Here is a 20263-nt window from a genome sequence, read left to right on the forward strand (position 1 = left end):
CGGGGAGCCCAGGGGGCAGGTGCGGGGGCATCTCGGGCGCGGCGGGCCAGGGCAGAGGGGACTGGTGCCGCAAGGGCTCCGAGGCGGAGGAAGGGGGACGGGGAGATGGAGGCGGGGGCCAGCCCAGCCCAGCCCTCCGATGCCCGCAGGGGAGGCTGCCCCGCCGCCGGCAGGGTCTGGGCGCCCTCCTGGGCTCTCCACGAGGCTGGATTCGCTTCTCGTCCCTCTTCCTACCACCAGCACCCATGGGTGTCCTTGCCTAGCTCCCCAGTGTCCCACCTAGCCACGCTGCGGGCTCCTTTCTGGCTCTGCATCCAGTTCCTCTTTCCTTCCTGTCTCCCCATTGCCTGCTGTCCCTGGTAAGAAACTGCAGCCAAATTAAGGTCTTCCTTCAACCTGAGGTAAGGTAAGGAAAGGACCCACGGTTTACTCCCTTTTGGGCACTGTAAACAGAGCATATTAGCAACGGCTATACCAAGGGAGCGTGCAACACAGACTTTTATGCACAAGTTTTCTTTTATTTCATCCCCTGCAGCCCTCCCCCCACCCCTCCCCCCGCGCACACGCACCTTGTTTGTTCATCCATGGGGCTTTCTGGGTCAGGCATTTCTGTGGGACTCCCACAAACCAGCTACCATCTGGCCTGGTTTTTATGAACGTTAATAGGTATTTCAAGCTGTACCAGATCTTTGAGAGGGAGACTAGCAAAGCATAGGCTATATTTAGCGGCTATAAATTAAAATCCATCTTGGCAATTGAGACAAAATAATAATAATTTTTAAAAAATCACAACTGAGAAGGGAAGGTTATTTTGCTGTATGTGGGCAAACGCGTGTTTTTAAATAGCCTTGCCCTTGAAGGGCAAGAGACATGCCACTAAAAATTGAACCAACTTGACATATGCCTTCATTTCCCTGGGAGGCATCTACCACGTTCTGCCAAGAAATAAGCAGCATTAGACTTGATGGTAAATCAAAAATGCTGCCATCCTCCTTGCCTCGGTATTTTTTGTTTGTTTTGTTGTTGTTTTTTAAAGAAACAAACAAACCCTGGCCTTGATTTAATATTTTGGTGGCTTACTATGTGTGAGACATTGTAAAAATTTAATACAATTATAAGCTGAGTTGACCTAGAGCTGCAGCAAAGCTGTTTAACCCTCCAGCACTTCTCAGACAGTATCTGCATTTGAGGATAGGTTTTGGGGTTTATTTCACTTGAGCTAAACTGTGTGAACCTGGGGCATGATGTTTAAGTCTTATTATAAAGGACCAAAGTACAACTAAATGAAATACTGTCCAAGATTTTCAAACGAGGCATCTCAAATGAGGGCATTCATTCCTTGTAGATTAAGTAAAAAGTTTTCAGAGGTGCCCCCATTTACTTTCCATTTGACAATCCATCATTTGGTGCTTTTCCAAAAAATCATCTGCTCTCTTCAGAAGTGCCACACACTCTACTGTTTCTGCTATAGTTAATGGAAGCTGCTTGATATTCAGCCCTTGTGAAAATCAGACCTTTTACCAAAACTGGGATTTTCAAAAGTCCTGGAAGGACTTGAGAGCAGAAGGCTCATTGAATTTCAGTGAGACTTGTATGCCAAGATCATGTAGGTGCTTAAAAAAATCTAACCCAGCTCCATGTTTACATACTTAACAGTATTTAAAATAAATGAAAAATGCGCTTCCTAGGCCCTGTGTTCATGACTCATACACTTAAAAGAAACAGTGCCCATTTGAACAAAAAAATCTGGATGGTCACTTTTTGAATCTCCTATCCAATGAAGCAGCCTAGTGAGTGGAAAGATGGGTTTTTTTGCTCTGTCTGGGGACTAGTAAATAGTCATCTTTCTCTTAATTTTGATGTTGTAGGCAGTATTTGAGAAAGCAGCTGGCTTAACGATAGATCAATAGCTGGTTCAGAATAAATAAGAGAAAAGTATGGCCTAACAACTAAAACAATAGAAGAGCACTCCATAAGGCTATAAGAGTCAAAACTAGACAAGGAGAGTATGTGCATGAGAGAGAGGGAAGGAGCACTGTTTGAGAGCTCCTGAGACAGGAGACTTTTAGCAGGGAACATTTAATCTCTGTCATCTCACATTCAGTGCTTTAGATGGACTCAAATAACCTCACTTCCCCTCCCTTGAGCAAAGTCACTTGCAAGTTGGGAAATGAGAGAAAGTTGAATCAAGTTTGATCTTCAAGGACCTGATCTCCCTGCATTTCATAAGCAGTCAGAAAATTCCTGCTGACGTTAATGGGAGCTTTTGGTTCCCAAAGGACCTACAAGCTCTGATCCTCTGTCTCCCAACATATAGGAGATAGAGTTTTGTTTATTCTTGCAGTATATTTTTATGATGTGAAGTAAGCCAAATGTGAGAATAGATTGTACAAGAACAGCATGACTCAGAGCCCCAGGAAACAATTGCACTAAAGTTCAGTGCTCTGTATTTTTTTTTTCCTTAGAAAAGTGTTATATGGCCTCCTATGATTCCAAAGTTCAGCGATTCAGGACTGAAATAAAGGGCTGATCTTACAAAGACATAAGCACGAGTAAGCCCCATTCATGCTCTGTTTCATGTGATTCCTGCTAACCTGATACTATAAAGATTTATGCATGAGAGACTTGCAACTGCTGCTTTGAATAGTTAGTCATGTGGTTAACCTGTTACAGGATTAAACCCCAAGTTAACAAAAAAAAAACCCCATACGATGGTACAGAATTCCTCCAGAATGTACTGTAACAGATGTATATAGATAGTTTAGATAAGAAATACTGCTGACAAACTGATTTCTGTCACTCCTTCAAGACCAGAGAAACCTGTAGAAAGGTTGGAGACTACACTCCTTTCTGCACTGAAGGAGGGGAAAAGTCAAAGTGTGAGTCTAAAAAAACTGCTGCCCTCTCCAAAAATGATCCTTCCTCTTTGGGAGACCACCCCAACCCCACCCTTCCTTCCACTGTCTTGCATTGTGAGCTTTGTCCAAATAAATTTTGTTTTAAAAACGGTATTTCATGCAATTAATAAGCAACCTTCTGTTCTATTTTCTGTTTCAACATTCAGGCTTTGAATAATGTTAGGAAGTACGGCCATTTTTATTTTATTTTGGAGGGACTACTTTTTTTACAGAAGGTGGAAGAACATCCACACAAGAAGCAGCCCTTAGGTGAGTCACCACAACGTATAAGTAGCATTTCGGGAGAGCCTTTCCAAAGCTCTGCTCTCGTTAGAGCCAAAGAGTGGAACATCCTTAGGGGAAAGCTGGCAACATCTACTGAAGGCTTTTAATGGTTCTCACATATCGATCCAACGTGACATAGAGCAAGGTTCTTAGCAGGGCGTTCTCCAGCAAAACAAGGGAACAAACTGGCCTAATGGTTAGAATAAAGGACAGGAAGACTAGAGACTCGGGATTCTATTGTGTGGTCTTGAGCCAGTTAGTTATTTTTACCTCTACTTTCTTCTAACAGAGATAATATCCACTTGAGCTCATTGGTTAAAACTTGCAGTGCAAACACAGTCAGATACTCTTAGATGCTCATTCCAAAAGAAAACCTTTCAGTATGCTGATTATGGCCTTGCAGACCTTCCTCATCTTCCTGTTTTTAACACTGTTGGTCTCTGTGACCAACAAGAACTAGCAGCAAGAGCCAGCTGTGTAAATTCTGTTCCAACCAAAACTCTAGTTTTAAATTTCTCAGTTGTGGGAAAAGGTGGGGAGTCCAACAGTGATGGAGAAACATGATGTCTGGTTCAAGCACACTGTAATCTGGGAAGTAATTGATAGCTATGGACAGCACTCTTTCTCTCTCTTCCTTGTGGTTAACCCCTCCCAAAATCTGGTTGCCTAGCAAATCTAAAACCAATGGCTCACGTGCCACGTATGCCTGCTTTGTACATGTGGCATTGCTGATTCATCCAAAGAACGTTACACATGCTCCTTGGTTTACTGAATAGGTTAGTTTAGGAGAGAAAGAAGTGTGTCCTGTTACACTTCGTTTTTTCTCAGTGCTACTCTTCCTTACTGGTCAGGAGCTGATTCAGCTTCTGACATGGATATTATCAAGTACCATCACAGTTCATTACTAGGTGCAATGAGTCAGTCACTCTCAAAAAAATTGCATGACTACAACCCTTCCCTTCACCCATTTCGGAAAGAGTCTGCTTTCATTAAGGAATGGATGAACGAAGTTATCAGTACCCTGGGCTATTAAAATGATGGTATCTAATTTTAATATAGCAGATTTCATCAGGCCATTTTACAAAGATGTTGAGTATTTGATGGGAAAAAATGAGGCACAGGAATGGAGGAGTGACTTGTTCAAAGTCACCCGGAAAACTGGAGGTAGGAATAGAGCCCAGGTCTTCTGATCCTTAGTCCAGTGCTCTTACCATTATACTTCCCTGCCTGTAACTCTTGCAAGGTTACAATTTATTCCTGCTTCCCTCCCCAACATCAAGAAGCTCGTGCTGGATTCTGTTAAAATATGGTACTGGGCATTTCTGAAATAATGCTGGACAGAGACAGGAGAGGCATAGATCTTGTTGCTAGCATGCGGAAGGGTCGTGTAATATACTCAGCAGCAAGTTGCCCAGTTAACTGCATAATGATAATCCACCTTACATATTTTATAGAAACCAGCTAGGAGGTCACCTGTTTATCCCTCCCCCACATGACATCATTGCATATGATGTTCTTGGATACACCCTGCTGGGAATATGAAGGGGCAATAAATCTGGACCTCTACTTTCTCTCTCAGAGACCTTCAGTCTGTTGGGTCAGCAGGAGTGAGGTCTAGCAATTATAGAAGAAGATATGGAAGTTATACTCTTGAGAGTTTTATTTTGGGGTCTTCCAGATTCACTATCTGACGCTGGCCCAAACCATGAGGCTCAGATTTTCAAAGATGCCTAGAAGAGTTGGTCTTGCCTCTCACTGAAGCTCAGTAGAACTGGGCATCTGATGCCTTTAAGCATTTTTGAAAATACTAGCTAGCCTAATCCTAGCTATGTCTCATCTGATTCTCTGTAAAATAAGGGATGACAGGTGCACGCTTCCTCTGAGGTTGCATATCAAGACTGACTGATTCCCAAGCACCTATTCATCACAAGAAACAGGAGGTTTGCACATATGTACATTTTCATTGTGTAGATTTTGAAAAGAGTAGCTGAAATTCTATCATGGCCAGGAATTCCAAAGTAGTTCCATTGCACATAGTCTGGCTAGGGGGAGGTGAAGCTGGAAGGCCAAGGATGAGGGGCTGTCTTTTGGTTGTAGCCGTGTTGGTCTAAGGACATAAATGTGCTTCTCTCATTTCTTGGAGCCTCAGAACAGCAGAGACTCCCTATGCCTGAAGAAGGGTGGCTGCGCCCAAAAGCTTGCTGAGATCTTTTTTCCAACTACTCAGTTGGTTTAATAGAAGATATCACATCTACTCAAAAAAAATTTCCTGCCAAGGAGGAAAGGCAAAATGTTTCTCCTGAGATGGAAACATCTTTCAGAGGACCCTGTAGATAATCCTGCTGTGGGATCCAGTTGGAGAACAGAGTTCCAGACCCAAAAATATTGATTTCAGATAAGGCAAAGAGTAAAAATTAAGTGATCAGATTGTTGACCTATTCATGGATTTTTTTTCCTATTCCATGAATAGGCCAACAGTATGTAACAGTGCTTGACTCAAAGGCAGCACCGCTTTTTGAGATCCTCATGCACCAGACTTTAAATGTCTTGTCTTTGATGTGATTAGGTTAAAAATATCTGAGGGCCTGATCCGTTACTTTTTACTGATTTGAGCCAATGCTGAAATATTAGGCCTAGGAGGGTATTTGAAAAGTCAAGTAAGTTTTTTGTTTGTTTGTTTTGGTTTTGTTTTTTTACCATACCGGTGTGGATTTCCCTGAGGTTTAGCATAATTAGTAATTGTTTTCTGTTGGGACTTTTTAAGAACTAGCATACTTTCTCTGAGCTTCCACGCTAGACTTAGACCAAAAGTTATTTTCCCTTCATAAAATTCTTAGCCTTGCAAAGACTATTATGGAAACTGCAAGTCAAATTTTGTGAATAGAAAGTTGATACCAACTTCCACATAACAGCCAAGTGTGTACGAAAGTTATTTTTAAAGGGACACTGTCAACTTTACCATTCATTCTAAAGGAATATATAATTTCCTTATCTCTTGCCATTAACACGTCATTAAAACCAAGCCCAGTTTATAAAATGCAAATGACTTTTTCATGTATCTGGCATTTACTTGTTATGCTTGTGTCTTCCTGAACAATGAATATCATTGTGGTTGGTTTCATTTTGTTTCCTTTTGCCATAGCATTGAGGTTTCCTATGCTCCAAGGCAGCAATAGGCGACCTTTTATGGCTGTGGGCCACAATGCGCACCCCACCCCCCGCTACTCCCAGGTCAGAGGTGCTAGGATCTGCCTTTAGCTGGTGCTTCTCCCCACGGCAGCATAGGAAGAATGCCCACAGCCAAAACTCCCCACACAGCCTAATGCTGTCAAAGCTCCGCATCTGTGGGTCAGATCCAGTGGCTCTGTTGACTGGATGCAGCCTGCAGGCCATAAGTTACCAGCCCTTGGTTTAGGGGAATTAAAAAAAAGTCATGTGTTTCTGGGTATTATAATAGTTTATTCCTACCAACTTTTAGTTTGGGAATTTGATTTTTAGTTGACAACTTCCTTTTAAATTTATACGTTGGATTTTTTCAGGTAACTTTTGTGTTCCATGTTTCTAGCAGGAACTAGTTCAAAACAGCAGATTTAAACTGACCCACCCACCCCACCTCATTGAATTGAAATAGCCAAGATAGTAATGCCTGATTTTTCCCACAAGAGTTGGCTCCAAGCTGAAATTCCTCCCAGTCTATCTGTCAGTCCCTCTGATAAATTGTTGGGAGATTTTTCCAGCCATTCAACTGGCTTCAGCGGGAGAAGCCAGTCCTCAGCACAGGAAGTTCCTGCATAGGTTTGAGCTGAAGCCTGTTTTTTGGAACCCTATTTAATTAATGGCCACAAGAGGTCAGCAGAATCCAGGACAAAGCAAATGCATTTCCTTGTCCAGAATGTTATGCTTGCTTAGTTATTCCCTTGCCCAGGGCTTCTTCAAACAGGGCAGTCACTTGGCATTTCTGCTCCACAGTAGGTCTTTTAAAAAATGATTCTACTGAAAAAGCAGGGCAGTTATACCAAAATAAAATTGCTTTTAGTTTTTGGAATGGAGTGTCTACGCGGGAGTTATTCCACCATAGCTATGTTATGCTGGCTCATTTCATATAGGCAGGCCCTAAGTCCTTGAAGTAGGTAAGAGACATCAGTTGTATTTAGCAATCTTTCCCTGTCCATTCACCCCTTCCCACATACAGTAGTTCTTACTCTCTTGTTCTTGTTGCAGTGGGGAGTCAAATGTTTTAAGGTTTACAGCCAGGCTTAAAAAAAGTTGGTGTGTTCTCTGTGTAGCAGAAAAGAGAGGTCATTTTATTTAGAATTGGAGAAATCTGTTGCAGCTTGTAACACAGTACCCATAGGTGACAGTGGAGAAGCTAAGTGATCGTTAACCAAATTACCCTTGTGGTTTACAGCAATGAGACCAACTCAAAGGGAGCCTTAAACGGTAACATCAGGAAAAGCGGTGTTTGGCGAGTGATGTGCTAAAAATGAAAAGGTGCTTTGAGGGTGTTGGGCTGCGATGCCTGTTTAAGGTTAGTGCAATTCTCACATGTTTTGACCTTTGCACATCAATGTCTTCTCTCTCTGGCTTATGAAGTGGCTGTTGTTTAATAAGTGCACCTGTGTTGGTACTGTGCAGTCGTGCTGGGAATGGTAGCTGCAAAGCTGCCTCAGCTGATCTGCTTTCTGTGTATGTTCCAAGGCACTTCTATTAGCCTCTGGTGACAGAAATAGGGCCCTGATCCTACAAACCTCTCCAGACTGCCCCCTGTGTCCCTACAGAGCTTTAGTAAGGCCAATGGAAGTAAAGGGTTCTCCCCGCACTGAGGCACTTGCAGCATCAGAATGCTATTTTTCATTTGGCCTTTTAGGCACTGACAGGCATGCAGCTACCTGCTCTAACTCATGGCACTTTACAGAAAGTACCATGCATTAAAACAATCCCCACCCACCCACTCAACAGCTGTTCGCTGTTGGAGTGGGGAGGGAGGTGCTGTCTGCCTGAGGTGGGTGGGGGGTGCCAATCTGCTCACCCTGCCTCCAGCTCAGGCTGAATAAACCCCCAGCCCACAGCTCCCTCCCCCTCCCTTCCTGTAGACAGCAGCAGGGGCAGGGCTGAGCTACATCAGCCCAGCCCTGATAGCACACATGGATTGACAGAAGTTACCTAAGGCACTCTAATTTGGAGTGCCTTTGTCTGATCCCTCATTAGATGAGGGTTAATTTGTCCTGTGATCAGCCACTTTTAAAGTGTTCTGCAGCCGTGCACGTGTGTCATGGTACAGCTGTAGAGCACTTTCAGGGGGCCGATCGTGCAACAAATGTCACTTCTGTCAGTGCCCTCAAGAGAAAACACAGCTCTGGGAAATGGAGGTGGGTTTTATCCTGCCTCACATGGCATTGGTGAAAATTTTAGTTACATTCAAATAGAAGGACCAGATGTTGCACACTTGTGCCAGCCTTTTCTGAAAGGCCATAAGGGTCTGCTCTTAGATAACTAAAGATAGAGTCCTCATCCCTATGGCCTAATTCCAGTTGGGTAGGGGTGTCAACAGTTTGATGTCAACACAAAAATGGAAGGACTCGGGTGAATCAGACCTGGAATTTGAAGAAGGTGGATGCTGCCTGGGCAATTGAGAGCAGAATTGGACTTGCAGAATCACACCCCAGCGTAATTTTTGTGCCAAGAAGAATATAACTTGGCTTTCAAAGCCCTGGGTGAATCTCTAGATCTGGTGGATATAGGGGGACCCCATGCAACCCATTTCAATTGTAACTAAGCACACTGACAGGGACTCTTTGGGAAGCAAGCAAACATAGGTCACCTAGGAGGCCATTTTCAGAGCAAAAATATTGCCCTACAGTTGCGTTGTCTTAACTGGGTCCTCTTGTGAGCATGAGGACAGCACATAGGTTAATAGTGACTGTCTTGGCTGCAGTAACGTCCTAGATTAACAGGGGCAAAATTATCTCTTTACCAAAGGGATAAACTTCTTAAAGTCAGGGTTAAGATATCAGGTAAAGATTAAGTCCCTTCTACCTAGGACAGAGAGATACAGAGAGAGGCAGACACTAGTGACTTATCTAAATAGCATTACTTTGCAGAGTTGCCAGCCTCTATTATCAATTTCACTGTTGCATTTATTGTCCTTATAGCACCAGGGTGTCTGAAGTTCAAGTGCCATCCCCCACCCTGTTCTTGAGTAATTCATGTATTCTGTTCTTTCAACTCACAGGGTGTCAGCATGGCGGCCCCCAGGCCTGCAAAACACCTCCTCATCTTTGACTTTGATGAGACAATCGTCAACGAGAACAGTGATGACTCAGTCATAAGGGCTGCTCCGGGACAAGAGCTCCCAGAACACATCCGCCAAACCTTCCAGGAAGGCTTCTACAATGAGTATATGCAGCGGGTCTTCGAATACATGGGAGACCAAGGGGTCAAGATGCTGGACTATAAGACGGTCTACGAAAACATCCCCCTATCACCTGGGATGCTGGAGCTTTTCCAGTTCCTCTCCAAGAATCAAGACCAGTTTGAGATCATTCTCATCTCTGATGCCAACATGTTTGGCATTGAATGTGCTTTGAGAGAGGCAGGCTGCTACTCTCTGTTCCGCAAAATCTTTAGCAATCCCTCTGGCTTTGACAAGAGGGGCTACCTCACCTTGGGGCCCTATCACTCTCACAAGTGCCTCCAATGCCCAGCAAACATGTGCAAGCGCAAAATCCTCACTGAATACCTGTCTGAGAGAGCCCAGGAAGGGGTGGAGTTTGAGAAGGCTTTCTATGTTGGGGATGGGGCCAATGACTTCTGTCCCTCCATGGCCCTGACTTCAACAGATGTTGCTTTCCCACGGAAAGGCTACCCCATGCACAAGATGTATCAGGAGATGGAGAAAAAGCAACCTGGAGTCTTCCAGGCCACTGTAGTTCCTTGGTACTCAGCTGTGGAAGTTTGCCAGCATCTTCAGGAGTTCCTCAAGAAGAAACGCTGAGAAGGGCTCGTTGGTATTAAAAAAAAAAAAGAAAAAAAGGCTCTTGCTGTCCTGGAGGCAGCACCAAGGAGCAGGCAGGAAAAAGAGGGAAGCTCTCAGAAGCATCTCATTCCTCAATAGCTAAGCTGGTGCCATATCTAGCTTTGCAGAGTTGGACTCAGCTTCTGGAATTCTTATCCTCCCTCTGCTTTTTTCTTTCTTTCTAAGAAGTACTTTCTCTGGGTTCCCACTTCTCCCCTCCCATGATCTTGACATGAGGTCTTCTCTATGCAGTTAGCAAATTCATGCAGAAGGACAGGCATGTTGGCAGATCAATTTATTTTTGCTTTCACATTGAATTCACTTAAAATGATTCTATTTAAAAAAAAAAAAAAAAGATTCACCAACCAACTTGCTCTCACAAGGGCCAAAGTGTATGCATGCTTCCATTAGCTCCAAAATAGAGGTCACCTGACCCACAACTCTATCAAAACAGTTGGGACTGCCTACAGCATTACTCTTTCATCATCATCTTTAATGCCTTTCTCTACATGCCCCCTAGATGAAACTGAAAGCTGCTTACAGTTGGCTGAGCATTGACCCAATAATTCCTGAGGGGTCCTTGCCTCTTTAGGAGGACAGTGGAAGTCTCATCTAGTGCAGCTTATGCTGCTGATATCTCATTGTGAGCACTCTCCCCCTGGGCTTGGGTTGCCACCAGCCTACCCCAAACCCTCCATTCACTGGCCTCTGTAGGCGGAGGGCATGGACATGAGATTTGGTTCAGGCTGTGGGGTTTGGAGAACACTATTCATTTAAGTTTTTTCACTTGGAGGTTGCTCACTGGAACACATTCCTAACCAGACAAGAGCAGCATGAGTTAAGCATTTAAATTGCCTCTTGAAAACCTTCCTCTTCCAGTTCCCATTCTCAAGCCTTTCCCTCAGAGTAGCACAAGCTGCTCATGGAGCCCTTAGATTAAAACCCTGTGCCTGCATTTTACTTTCATTTCTGGGATCACTTTCTCCTCCAGAGCCAAGTCTACCCTGATTGTCTCACGAGACACACTCTTCTATAGTTATATTAAGCACAACACCAAGTGGCCCACCTCCAAAGGCTCTGAGCCAGAGCTGGTTTCCAGAGCAGATGCTCCTCATCTGCATTCACTTTCCTGGTATCAGGTCACATTTAGGCTTACACTCGATCCCAGAAATGTGTTTGCTGAGCTTGCCTGAGTGCTGTCCTGCCTGAATTGCACTTCAACAGCCGTCCTTTACAGCAGTTCAGCAAAGGCAGTTTGAGATCTGCAGCTGACAAGAGATCTGTCTCTACAAGCTAAGTGCTGGTTCCTGTGGGTGTTGGAGCAGCAGTTCTGTGTCATAGACAAATCACAACATCCTTGTTGTTATAGCAGGGCTGAGCCAGCTTCCTGGCCTGATCCTGATCCTGAGAGGTGCTGAAACTCCCATTGATTTCAGTTGGAGGTATGGTGCTTAGTGCCCCTTTGGGGTTAGGCTGCTAGAGGATAAAAACCTCTCTCCACTTCCCATTCCAGAGTCCTGTCCCAGGCAATTGCAGTATTAATTGTCCCCTATGATTGCACTCTGCAGGGGTACCCACTCTGTTTGCCGCCCTCTTATCCTGGCTTTTCCTGGGCTGATTGCAGCATTAACTGCCCCCAATGGTGGCATCTACAGGGATGACTGCAATCTGTCTACTCCAAAGTATTTCCCTCCTGCAGTTGCTCTGCACAGTAAGAAATTAACCAAAGCAGCCCCAGCTTTTGCTCTCCCACCCTTTGTGGGTCCCTCACCTCCACCATTTGTTCTTTCTCTTCTGCTCCATCCAGTCACATGGAACTGAAAGCCATGGACATTTTAGAAACTCCATATTGGTGCTGGGTGCAACATGTTTGTCTGGAATTTCATGTGCATGTTATGGTGGACATTTAAATGACTTTTTTTCCTCTTGTCCCTCGTTATCTTAAAATATATATATACATATTTATATATATAACTATCCATATATGTGTGTATATATATGCACCAGGGAGCATACAACTATTGTGGTTTAACCTTCTCAGCTTGCCCTCATGGCTGCTGAAAGCACAGGGTTGTGGCTTGCAGATAAAACCACTTGTCCAGCCTGTGAGCCCTCCCCATGAAACCAGTGATCTTTGAATAGATGCCTGCCTTGAGGGGGTGTGTGTGTGTGTCTCTTCAGGGACTCAACATCTCAGCATGTTTTCATCCAGGGATGAGCTTCCCTGTGGAACAGCTGCTAACGTGTCTGTGAGTTACACACAATAGAGGGCAGTAAGTGATCTGGGTGTTTTGTCTGATGGGACAGCTGAGCTGGGTAAATTGATCATTACTTGCAACTGAGACTGAGAAACCTGCAATTTGCTGGTGTGAAGTGAAAAGGGGGAGGTGGAAGTGAACCACCGGGTTCTACAGGTAGAAACCAGAATAAAATAGGTTTAGGAAAAGCCCCGGCAGCATACAGTATCAACTGTGATGGGGTATACCACTGCACATTAGGCCTGTGCGAAGCAGCTAGTATTTGCTTCGGGTTCGGATTTGGCCGATTTGTTGGACAGTGATTCAATTCGGTGATTCAAAAAGCTGTCCTGAATCAATCCGGCCACTGCCAAATCAGCCAAATCTCCAAATCTGATAGGCCCCATCCTCTGCCTGTTCTCCCAGCCCAGTCAATGGCTGCCTTGCCTGGCCCTAGCTCCCAGCTTTTAAAAAAGCCCCATAGCCACCAGCTGCTACCAGGCAGGGGGCAATCTCCACTACCCCCCGCTGCCCTGCGCTGTGTGGGGAGCTCTGCCACGGGCCCTCAGGAGCCCAGAGGCCACTGCAGCCATCAGTGAATGGGGCCTTTTTTTTTTAAAAAACGCCCCGGGAGCTGGGGCAGGGGGGCAGCCATGGGGGCACTGGGAGAGCAGGTAGGGGTCAGAGGGAGCAGGCAAGGGATGGAAAACTAAATCTCCAAATCAAATCAGCACCTGAAGCTTTGCACAGCCCTACTGCACACTGGTGTGCATGTTGGGATTGCAAGTCAGTGACATAGGTGTGGGTGAGCAGTCTCCATGGCTCCTGTGCTCCTGCCCCTTTGGGCTTCTCCATGAGTATGGCCTGAGGGAGGGGAGCCAGATCCATCCATCTTACCATGATTTTACCCTTCTTACTAAATCTCAGTTGGCTCATGCCCCTGTGAAATGGGTTTACTACAGAAGTGTAATGGTGAATGGAAGGGCATGGGTGTGTGTTTGCAGTGGGACCTGTTTGCCTATATTAGGTGCTAAAGGGACAGTTTGGGATTGTAACTGCTTCCTGCATCCACTGGCTTTCCCTGTAGAATCTGACTCCGTGGGATGATGATCAATCAGAAATCTACCCCACAGCCACCCAGCTGTCATCAAGGGGGCTGAGTGCCTTATTTGACTGAGGAGAAGGGAAAGCATTATAGGTCACAGTTATGATGTAACTGGTCATCTGTAATCTGGATGGATTTTCCTGTTGTCAAATCAGCCACAGCTTGCACTTCCCTTTGTTTTTCTTTCACGTCCCTAGTTTTTTGTACCAAACATCTTGTTAATTTCTCATTTGCTTATGGACCATGGATGCAAATAAAGCAGGACCGTGGGGAAGCAACTATGTAGGGCTGTGCTTATGAGTAATGGCTTTGGCAGCAGATGAAACAGCTGGCTATTTAGAAGGCTACTTCATCTTTTGGGGTGGAGATAATGGATGGTGCCTCTGTGTTACACTTGACTGCAATCTGAGGACATATGTGGTCCAAAATAATCATCATTTGTATGTTTGTCCACTGTATTCTACATGATGATATTGCTCTCTACTTTCAGAAAATAGCTTATAGCTTCGTTCAGTCTTGTGGACCACCTTTCCATTGCTGTTCTCAATCACATGAGCCTAATTTTACTCCCATGTATGGATCAGCTGTCACTGACAACCAGAGCTAAGTAGTGGACATTTAGCTGTTTTTTAATGCAGCTTGACAGCTGGCAGGAAAGAAAAAGGGCCGACCAACTGTGCTCCACCAACCCATTTGGGAACCTAAATTGTGCCAGAGTTCACTACAGGCAGTTTAACTCCCTAGTTTCTAGGAATGTTGTTAATGTAATTTAGTTACAGTTTAAACCTCATGTCCCCACACGTCCACCACAGGAATGGGGAAGACAAGCTTTCAAAAACTCTTTATTAAAAATGGGTACCCTTTTACCTTAACAGCAAGGGAGCAGCAGTGACAGCCATATACAGCAGAGGGCAGGGTCAGTAACATGGCTATACCCTAAGTGGATTGGCAATGACACCTGTCCTTCCTGAGCAGGTGGCCAATCTAGGTTCCCCTTTGGCTCCAGTACCATTTGAGAACAGGACAGCCACAGGCCTTTGAGAGTACATTTTCCTCACTGTTGATGCTCCCAGTAGCACTCGTCAGTACTGAGTGATCTCCTCCAATTGTCCGGGAGCTGTCATGGAGCAAAGTCCCACAATGGCTTTAAAGCATAAGCTGCAGCCAGAAAATGCATCAAGTTAGACTCCGAGACAGAGCCTTTCCATCTCCAAACCTCAAGGCAGCAGCAGTAATCCCCAGCTGCTCTTAGCAAAACAGTAGCAGCAAAAGCCTAATTTTAGCAGAAGTGGAGCCTTTTACAGATGGTGCTGTTATCACGCCAAACAGTAGCCCATACTGTGTTTTGCAGCTCCCTATCATTACGCAGTGGGGGGCAGTTATACGGGTGGGCTATTTCTGTGCGCTCAGCCATTGAAGCGCACACTCTGGTTTGCATAACACACTTCCCCAAAGCTTGCCAAAGTTAAAGAGTATCCACCTGCTTTACCCCCCAACTATGTTACGTTATCTCACAGCTGTGCCCAGGCCTGTCTATGCTTCTCATCATGTCATGCTTGTGGGTCTTGCCAGATGCATTCATTCTCACAGTAGGCCTGGGGGACAGGCATGTATCATCCTAGCTTCTAGATAGGGAGAACAGAAGTTGGCAACCTGCTCTGAGTGGTTAAAATACCTCCCACTCTTAGGCTAGGCTGTCCCATGAGGAAAGGTCTGTTTTCCAGACTTGATACGCTCTGTTGAGCACTGAAATGTCCCACTCAATGCATTAACCCAGTCATTTTCAAATGTTTTAGACTCAAGGCACCCTACAGAAAATGTCAGCCCTTAGTTTTCACTACTCAATTTTTGGCTACAAAAAATAGTAAAGCAATTTCTTTTGTTGCAAAGAACTCAGAAAGCTCACAACATCAGAATATTTTTGACACTGTGGTTCCCTATTGAAAATCTCCAAGTTTATCTTGTGAATCATGTTTGCACACCTAACAGTGCTCATATTACATGATGCCCTGTGGCACACCTGAAAGGATCTCATGGCACCCCAGGGTGCTGTAGGACCTTGGTTGGGAATCATTGCATTAACTAAACCTCTGAGCCAGTTTGGATTTTTTTTCAAGGTGTTAGGATCCCACTGGTTTCCAAGAACAGATTCTGCGAAGAGGCGGCTTATTCAGAGGGCAGAAAACAATTCCCATTCTGTTGAGCTTTTTATGGAATAGGAGAGAGACTAAAAGCCTGGTATGAGCCTGGCAGCTACCGAAGCCATGAGGCTGAGAATCACAGAATGCCCCAGACTCTTCCCTTCATTGCTAATCTAAGGATTCCTGGTACTAAATCCTATTCAATCAGTGGGGTGGGACACTTTTTGCAAACCTAATGGGAGGTGCCATAAGTTACACTGCACACCCAGGGGGTGAAATCAAAATACTGAGCAAATCAACACCCCAGTAAAATGTGCCCACAATAAAGGCCGATTCCTGGTTCCACTGTAAACTATGGCAAAACTCCCATGGATTGAAGAGGGCTGAGGTTTTAGCTTTTAAGAGAAACAGCAGTGCTTTTAGGGGAGGGCATCCGTGTGCCTCCAACAGCTGTCCTAAGGTATGAGCTACCTTCCAACTGTAGCTTCTCTGTGACCCGGCCAAGGAACGAGGCTCTACCACGATTAGGTGTCTTGATTCTTATAAATGTTTGAAATTTCTGTGGAACAAGTGATGGGCACTGAGGTTGGTCTTACTGGCAATATACCAGTTGCATAAAGATCCATTAACCCATGAGATGAGGGAGAAGGCAATAAACCTCTGCAGGTCTTGAAGCGAACCATCTTCTGCACCCCCGCTGGGCTATTCACAGAAAGGTTCCACGTAGTTGCCTGGAAAAAAGCCCTCCGCCTCACTGGTCACTCCCTCACACCAGCCATCGGAGTACCTCCGTGTAACGTAAACGACGGTCCCTTCTTGGAACGAGAGCTCATTCTCCTTCTGCTGAGTGTAGGGGTACAGCGTCACCACTGAAACAAGAGGAAGAAGCTGAAAAGGGAGGAGCAAAAGGAGAACCAGGATCACCCTGCAAATATAAAGGGGGCTTCAAATCTGGCTTTGACAGCACCTTGTCTCAAACTGACTGGTCATTCTGTGTCTTGGCCGCAGTGGGTCATGGGAGAGGACCAGGGAAGAAGCAGCCCCATGTGCAGCATGACTAACTCTGCAAGGGGTTCTGAAAAGAAGCTGATGTAATCCCCAGCTTCCCTGAAAGGGGAAATGAGCCCTGTCATATATATGCCTTGTAGCAATAGACTGGCTCCATAAAAAAATACAAGCAGCTTTATAGCACTTTGCATGCAAAGATCCCCCTTTCAGGTGGAGAAGCTGAAGTACACAGGCTAGGGGAGGAAAGCACTTCCCCAATGTCAGGGGAGGTCACTGGCTCACTGCTAGACCATATTACCTATTCGGTCCATCAGCAGATGGCCTTCTCACTGACCAGTACTCCTAGTCATTTTGGGCTTATTACCTCTTTAGTCCCTTAAAACTATCCTATGACCTAGGACATTGCATCAAGCCACGAGTTTCACAGATTCAAATGCATCAAATCAAACCAACCAGAGTTATCCACTTATGCCTTAGAACCTCTCCCCTTATGGCAGCTTGGAAACATCATGGGGCTCCAGATAAACAAAGTACCTTTTTCCAAGTAGTTGTCTGGTACCCATGACAATTCCTCTGTATCCAGTGGTGGGGGAGGAGGAAGAGGTGCCAAATCTTCAAAGTCAGTCAAGGCTGGAGGTGGCGGTGGCTCTATGAAGTCAGGATCTGTAAAAATATCCAAAGAATCACCAGGCGATGAAGGTCCCAATGCATGAACAGATGGCAAGCATAGCCAGCTCTTGCTATTCCTACCTGGAGTGGCTAGATACTTATTTAGTGCTTGCCCTTAAAGACCTTCACTTGTGGTATTTCAGTACTGCTGAGAACTTTTTTTAACAATATTTAGGAGGAAAATATTAAGACAGGGATATTGAAATCATGAAATGCCCCTAAAATATAGTCTAACTTTTTTTTTTACTTTGCATAGCTCATGATTTGAAGCTGTTTTCATCATTTCTGGAGGCATAACCCCCAACTTCTTTTAAATGCCTGAGGTTGGCCATGTTGCAAATAGATGAGGAAATAGCTCATTAAGGGATGATGGATCATGGGGAAAATCTTTTTAGTGAACATTTTTTTCCATTTCCATAAAATAACTTTATTGTAGACACACTTCCCCTGGAGAGAACCAGCCCAAGACCTAGGCACTCTGTACATTCCAGTGGGTATTGTACAGGCAATTATCCACAGGAAAGAATTCCGCCATGTTAAGGAAGATGTCTGTGTGTGTCTCTCTCTGTCTCTTGCCAGAATCATCCTAAGGGGAAAAACTGGATCTACCCTGCACCTAGTCAGACTTTCCTTCAATGATTAATGCCTTTCTCCAAAATCAAGAAGCTTTATTTGTATGTTTTTAACTACAGTTTTAAACAATTGGTATCGCAGCACCTTTAAATCATCGAATGTTATAGATATCTAAATGTCCTAACTAGTTTTACTTCCCCCCTCCCCCCACACTTTTTCCTTATTTTCCCATCTCCATTTTACCTGTCTTCTCAGAACTTCTTTCACTTGGGGAAAAGTGATGCAGCAAAACAAGGAATGAAACTCAAAATCTGCTACTCTAACAGAACTTCGAAAAGTTATAGGAGCTACATCCTTCCAGGTTCATTTTTTTCCATTTTGCCAAGCTATTGCTTTTAGATGCTTCCCCAAATTTGAAAAATGTTACAGAGCAGCAAACTAAGAGAAAAACCCTAGACTTCATTCATGTTGTTGCACTCTGTAGCATATTAAAAAATAAAGCTGGGTTGGGGAGGGGACACATTAAATTTAAAAATCTAGAATTTTTCCTAAACTATTTTGTGGGGAAGAAAAAGGTTAAATGAAAATGTCTTTGGTTCTGAGCGTGCAAAAGGAAAACTGTTAAAAAAATTTCCATTTCTTTTTCTTTTGCAAAGCTGTTTTCCATCTTTCTACTAGCTGGACTTGGGAGTTCCATCCCAGCAAAGGACTTGGCCACTGTTCAAGGTTCCCATTATGGTTCACTGTGTGGACATCACATAAGTTGCTACCTGGTTGGAAGCATTTGATTTGGGGGAGAAACAGCATTGTATAATGGTGCAAAAAACAACAACGCATACCTGGCATAGGTAGCAGTGGTGGGAAATCAATTGGTGGCATCTCGAATGCAATGGGTGGAGGTGCAGGCATATCTGCCAGGGGAGGTGGCATTGGGTCTGTGCCCATCAGGGGAGCTGACACAGCTATGGACAAGGTAGGTGGCGGAGGTGGAGCTTCAGGTACCTTTGCATTGATGCTTCCAGGGAGGCTGCTGTGGGTACAAAGAGAGAGTAGTCAGGATGCTCAGAAAGCGAATGCTAGAAGTCAAGCTAAATTTTAGTCTAGCCTCTCTCTGCCACCTGGGTAAACTGAAATGCAAAGCTGTTTCCTACTCTTGCCTTCCTGGACGTTACAGCTCTGAAACTTTCCCCCCTGGCTCTGGTGCTAGCACACAAGTGAGTACCTGCCAGCTGGGTTAGACACAGCTGCAGAGTAAGGTGCCAATTTGGGAAGGCAGGGAGATGTTTCAATTAGTTTTCTGACATTGCCATTCAACTGCTGAAGACCCTCAGCTTCTCTCTAAACTCAGTTTTCTGCCTCTGCCAGATGGAGATAAACCCATTGTTATTAGAGGGGCCTTGAGATTCTCTGCTGAAAGGTAATATTACCTGTCAGCTTAAATTGATGCATTTCCGAATGCAAAAAGATTATTGAATGAACTAATAAAACAGCCAACATTTTCTTCTTGGGGATTTAGAGCCCAGCCAAAGGGTATGGCCCAGGTAGGACTCTGGGAGTATGATGTGCCCAAACTATATTTCCCACGTGTCATTGCAGTGGCATTCCTGAATCAAAATACTTAGGGTTTGTGTTTTGAGAGCGAGTCAAAAATTAAATGGGGGAGGGGGGGAAAAGCCCATTTTCCTACCAGCTCTACTTGCTTTGTCCTAATCTAAATCCTTCTGAACACTGCGAGGTCAACAGGGAACACATCCAACAATACAGTGGATGGAAATGGAGCAGAAGAGGGAGAGAACCTCCAATGGGCTCCCTTAGGCAGTGGTGGTGAGTGGCACCGTACTTCTGTCACATAGATGTGCTGTAGCAGGATGGGATCTATTGACCATTGAAAAATACAGTTCAAATGCAAGCATTTCCCATGAAATGTTTGGTATTTGCTGCACTTGTCAGTTAAAAAAGTCATAACAAAATGAATATGTTGATCTTGCTGTAGATCTTAGTTTTTAATTTGCTTCTTGCCAACAAGAAGGTTAAGTGATTTGGTTCTACTCTGTGGCTTACTGGGGTTTTGTGTCCGTACCCTCTCCCCACCCCACCGCCCTCTATTTATTTTCTTGTTGCTATCCCACATTTTTCAACAGAAAAAAATGGGATGGCAGAGAGGGGAAAAAGGGAAATGGGAAGAAAAATTCAGAGGTACAATATGGAAAGAAAATGCCCAGGGCAGTCCTCTCACCCCTCTCTCCCTGGCAGTGTGTCCTGTAGTTTTCTAGAGCAGCAGTGCTGCCAGGGGGAAACTTTAACTCCATTTTTTTTTTTTTTTTTTTTTTTTT

At 44.6% G+C, this 20263-nt stretch overlaps 2 protein-coding genes across 6 annotated transcripts in view; one reads left to right on the forward strand and one right to left on the reverse strand.

The window, feature by feature from the left end:
• The window catches only part of PHOSPHO1 (phosphoethanolamine/phosphocholine phosphatase), a 12333-nt gene extending 213 nt beyond the window's left edge, over positions 1-12120 (forward strand). Inside the window, exons 1-4 of one of the 5 annotated variants that reach the window (XM_019523647.1) lie at positions 167-401; positions 3065-3167; positions 7591-7710; positions 9415-12120. In XM_019523647.1, coding sequence (XP_019379192.1) covers positions 7666-7710; positions 9415-10176 — 807 coding nt within the window. In that variant the 5' untranslated portion in view covers positions 167-401; positions 3065-3167; positions 7591-7665 and the 3' untranslated portion in view covers positions 10177-12120. Of the gene's footprint in view, positions 1-166; positions 402-1230; positions 3168-7590; positions 7711-9414 lie in introns of those variants that run through there. The other 4 variants (XM_019523645.1, XM_019523644.1, XM_019523646.1 and 1 more) reach the window with 4 other exon arrangements.
• Positions 12121-14364: 2244 nt separating this feature from the next.
• Positions 14365-20263, reverse strand: part of ABI3 (ABI family member 3) — a 26334-nt gene continuing 20435 nt past the window's right edge. Inside the window, exons 6-8 of the mRNA XM_019523649.1 lie at positions 18770-18960; positions 17223-17351; positions 14365-16549 (exon numbers count right to left, since the gene is read on the reverse strand). Of these exons, the coding sequence (XP_019379194.1) occupies positions 16383-16549; positions 17223-17351; positions 18770-18960 (487 nt within the window). The 3' untranslated portion in view covers positions 14365-16382. The remainder of the gene's footprint in view (positions 16550-17222; positions 17352-18769; positions 18961-20263) is intronic.

The sequence above is a fragment of the Gavialis gangeticus genome, unplaced genomic scaffold (genome assembly GCF_001723915.1).
Source record: "Gavialis gangeticus isolate Ggan-Ray unplaced genomic scaffold, GavGan_comp1, whole genome shotgun sequence".
Taxonomy (NCBI): Eukaryota; Metazoa; Chordata; order Crocodylia; family Gavialidae; genus Gavialis; species Gavialis gangeticus.